The 3,701-nt window shown below is 40.2% G+C and overlaps 2 protein-coding genes across 7 annotated transcripts in view; both read right to left on the bottom strand.

Moving 5' to 3' along the window:
• The window catches only part of LOC109541665 (peptide-N(4)-(N-acetyl-beta-glucosaminyl)asparagine amidase), a 4,653-nt gene extending 2,887 nt beyond the window's left edge, over positions 1-1,766 (bottom strand). Inside the window, exons 1-4 of one of the 2 annotated variants that reach the window (XM_019910562.2) lie at positions 776-1,766; positions 532-726; positions 307-481; positions 70-248 (exon numbers count right to left, since the gene is read on the bottom strand). In XM_019910562.2, coding sequence (XP_019766121.2) covers positions 70-248; positions 307-481; positions 532-726; positions 776-988 — 762 coding nt within the window. In that variant the 5' untranslated portion in view covers positions 989-1,766. The remainder of the gene's footprint in view (positions 1-69; positions 249-306; positions 482-531; positions 727-775) is intronic. The other variant, XM_019910563.2, reaches the window with a different exon arrangement.
• A 311-nt stretch (positions 1,767-2,077) lies between these two features.
• The window catches only part of LOC109541667 (pyroglutamyl-peptidase 1), an 8,481-nt gene continuing 6,857 nt past the window's right edge, over positions 2,078-3,701 (bottom strand). For all 5 annotated transcript variants that reach the window (XM_019910567.2, XM_048667733.1, XM_048667732.1 and 2 more), the window contains 3 exons: positions 3,391-3,588; positions 3,110-3,339; positions 2,078-3,056 (listed from right to left, as the gene is read on the bottom strand). In XM_019910567.2, coding sequence (XP_019766126.2) covers positions 2,822-3,056; positions 3,110-3,339; positions 3,391-3,588 — 663 coding nt within the window. In that variant the 3' untranslated portion in view covers positions 2,078-2,821. The remainder of the gene's footprint in view (positions 3,057-3,109; positions 3,340-3,390; positions 3,589-3,701) is intronic.

The raw sequence follows: 3,701 nt of genomic DNA, 5'->3' as shown, positions 1-3,701 counted from the left end.
TCACATGAATGTTCCAGGTATATTCTGGGAATATCATTTTGCTATGTGGGCGGTACACGATATACTCACTTCCACTCTCTTGGTGTAAGCATTCAGATTAGGATCAGTGGCCATGTGGGAAAATGTTGACTCGCCCTGGCAATTCTCGCAAAGCGGACTGTCCACCCACGTGAAAAAGTCTTCTTTAAACCAGCGCAACAGCTCCAAAATCAACATCTCTTGGATGGAAACTGGCAGTTCCACCTGGTCTAAAAAGACTCCAGATTAGGATGCTGATAGAGGTTGGTGCTTGACTTTTGGCCTAACTTAGCTTGCTTTGTTTTTGTAGAACTCTGAACCGGCTCTGGGCGGCCAGTTCCAATTCGATAACGGGAACCAGTTGCCTGGCCCTTGCAAGCAACTCGGGAGACTCGTATCTGAGACACTGATGGAAGATGCGCTCTATTCTAGCGAAGAAATGCTGTGTGTGATGCTGGAACAGCTTACTTCTTATTTACTGATGCGCTCATGCAATTGAGGTTGAAAACTTACAAATGTTACAGGGGGCAACACAATGGGTCTAATTGGGGGATTGCACTGTTGATCTATTTCCGCGCAGGGCTCTAATAGCAATCTAAAGGGATTCTCCTGGTTACTTTCAGATTTCTGAAATTTCGCAAGGATCTCCTTGACCCTGGATAGCTTGGTCAGGTCGGCATCTTGCCTTAGGAATTGTCCAACTCCCACCTGTACATCGCCGATATATTGAAGGTTTCAAATACTACTTGAATGTTACCTTCTCAAAACCCATTGCTTCCAAAGCGAACAACCCTGCCTCGCTCTGCAGAAGGGTTCGACCAGTGCCCTGGTTGGATTCCACTTTCCTTAGCGAAGCATTATCAGGCCGCTCCAAAATGCGGTCAGCCAGTTCCACCAGCAATCCCACAAGGGGGAGCACCTCAGCCCTGTGAAGTCCGTTCAGTTTTTCCAACAAGTTTTCGCAAGTCATGTTTTGGTCTTGTGATCGTTTTCACATTAGAAATATTCGCTATGGAAAGATCACACGTAGGCTATGCACTAATCAACAATAACTCCAGACTGTCTTTATCTATGACTCCAGATAGATAATATTTAATCGAATTTCCCCTTGTTTTCAAATCCACTAACCACAGATCGCAGAATAGAGAATAGTGAGTAGTCTGTGGGGCAGATTAGATATATTGACTTTCTTTCCTTGTCAAGATATGAACCATAGATAAAGACGAGAGATGAACTACATTTACGACTGGCTCATCGCAGTAACGCCTGTCATGGATCCATCATTTGGATTCAACGACACTAACACAAACTAACCCAAAATTTTCAATTTTGTTTTGTTTATGGACGGGTTGTTTACATACGCATAGCGTTTATGACTAGTATATACGTTTTTATTAGTTTTCCCTTTGGAAAGTTACTTAAACAAGGAGAAAATGAAGTCCTGCGTACGCCATTATATATCATGAAGTTTATTGCATAAACAGGGATTGTTTAATGCCTTTCACGATTGATAACGTGTAACAACACAAACACTACACTTACATATTTGCTTCTTGTTAAATTATGAAAAACTTTCTAAAATGTTCAAACTAATTAGTGATGAGCAAAGCAAGACCAAGACTTTCTCTTGATTAAAAGAGCAAGTCTTGGTTTTGATCTTGGTCTTGGTCTTGCAAGTCCTGCTTTTATATAAGCCGTAAAATGCAACGGAATTAAGTTAATAACAAGAATAATAGTTAAATTAAAAGATAATAATAATCAATAAAAAAAATATCTTTTGCATTGCCTGTTAAGATCCAGAAGATCTTCATCCAGATAAATTGAATATATTTTCATGTAGTGTAATTTACATATTCTAACGAAAGTGTAACAATGAAACAGTAAACGGTAGATATTTAAATATTTTGATTGGGCTTACAGAATTTTACTGATGAACTATTGAAGAAACTCACTTATTAATAATGCACATGATTCGTCGCAAGGATTAATTTATATTACTGTTTACACAGCAACTATGTGCAAAGACTCAAAAACAAAATAATTACTAAAGCACATTGTAAACTGTTCATAGAAATTTATTTACTGCTTGAGATTTTACTGTTTTAATTCTCCGATCCGCTCAAAATAGGAATTCGCAGGCACTATGAACATAAAAATCTTATATCTAGTTCGAGTTTAACATATATTCAAAGTAAACCATCTGTCTGAGTGTCTATATGAAAAACGGTACCGCCAATTAATACATTTGGACTTGTCTTAGGAAAGTTTGATAATCTGTGCTTTGCACAAAATAACATTGCAATTCAAACATATAATGTAGAATTTTTACACGATTCAAATACTGTTTGAATTGAAAATATTGTTCGTGATGTTCGTTTTTGTAATGGATGAGGTTTAGGAAATGCTATCTGCCTAGAGTTGGTATGCTAGAGCTTTGGGCTGTATAAAGCTGATTACTTAGTAAAACCCTTTCGCTCGATGAGCCATTCGTGTTTTCAAATCCACTAACCACAGATCGCAAAATAGAGAATAGTGAATAGTCTGTGGGGCAGATTAGATATGTTGACTTTCTTTCCTTGTCAAGATATGAACCATAGATAAAGACAGAACACGTTAAGTGGGAACAGAGGATTACTCTGTGATCTGTGGTTGTGACAATACAACACTTAACCAACGAGTTCTTGACATCAAGGCGTACAAGGTAGTGTTTATCAATATTGCTATCGAAATATTTATCATCACTATGAACACACAGACGAGCGTTTCTGGAAACCCAATAAGATGATTGCGCAAGAGTTTTGAGCTAAAAGGCAGCTGCAGCTCGACCATTTTTGTATATCCGAACACTATCATTAGCAAAGTGTGCACTGTGTTCTTCAGTATCGCCAATTAGTTCCAACGCACATTTTACAATCTCCTCTAAGGCCCTGGCAAGCTGACTTTTGCTGAAGGGTTCGTTGAGGGGTGGAACATGAACGAACAGTGTTCGCTGATTGTTGTGGCTCAGCGATACATAATAGATAAACTCGCACAAGTACCTAGAACGGGGACTGGTTTCATTTCTAGTCGGGGACATTCAGTGGCTCGTTACCGTCCCGGGTCATTGGAAATGGACGCTTTCCAGGTCGAGTCCTGATTAAGTCTCTCGCATATTGTCCTAGCGCATAGGCTGGTCTGGATAGTGTCGGCCTGTCCGTAACAAACTTGTCCATTTGCTGGACAAGTGTCCTCAATATCAGCTCGTTTGTAGCCCTTCTTATTGGCGCAAGTTTCAATCTGAATTTCCCTAGTTGCCGAAGACACGCCAACGTGCACAACAAGCTAAAACCATTGGGGGGGTTAATGGGAGAAAGTGTCGCCAAATCTGCCCACCTTAGGGTTGTACCGATGCCAGAGGCGAGGCACGATTTCCTCGACTTGCCTATACAATACGGGAATTTCTTGTTTGACAATGGTACATCCAGCGATTGTGCCCGGCAAAAGGGACACAGCCTCCCAACTGGCGTTCACTGCATGTTCGCCAAACGGGCCGAATCCGGTTACCAAAACAACATCACTTTCTGTCATCATCTACAAGAAATCCAAATAAAACACTTGCCAGGTAGCGCTCGGAATCAAACTCGAATATTTAAAAAGCGAATAATTATGTGTAGTCATAACTCGAATATCCGAATACTCGAATA

The sequence above is a fragment of the Dendroctonus ponderosae genome, unplaced genomic scaffold (assembly GCF_020466585.1).
Source record: "Dendroctonus ponderosae isolate FM_Combo_2020 unplaced genomic scaffold, Dpon_F_20191213v2 Dpon_F_20191213_6, whole genome shotgun sequence".
Classification (NCBI taxonomy): Eukaryota; Metazoa; Arthropoda; class Insecta; order Coleoptera; family Curculionidae; genus Dendroctonus; species Dendroctonus ponderosae.
The sequence above is the reverse complement of the archived record's forward strand: the minus strand, read 5'-3'. Positions and strand labels throughout refer to the sequence as shown.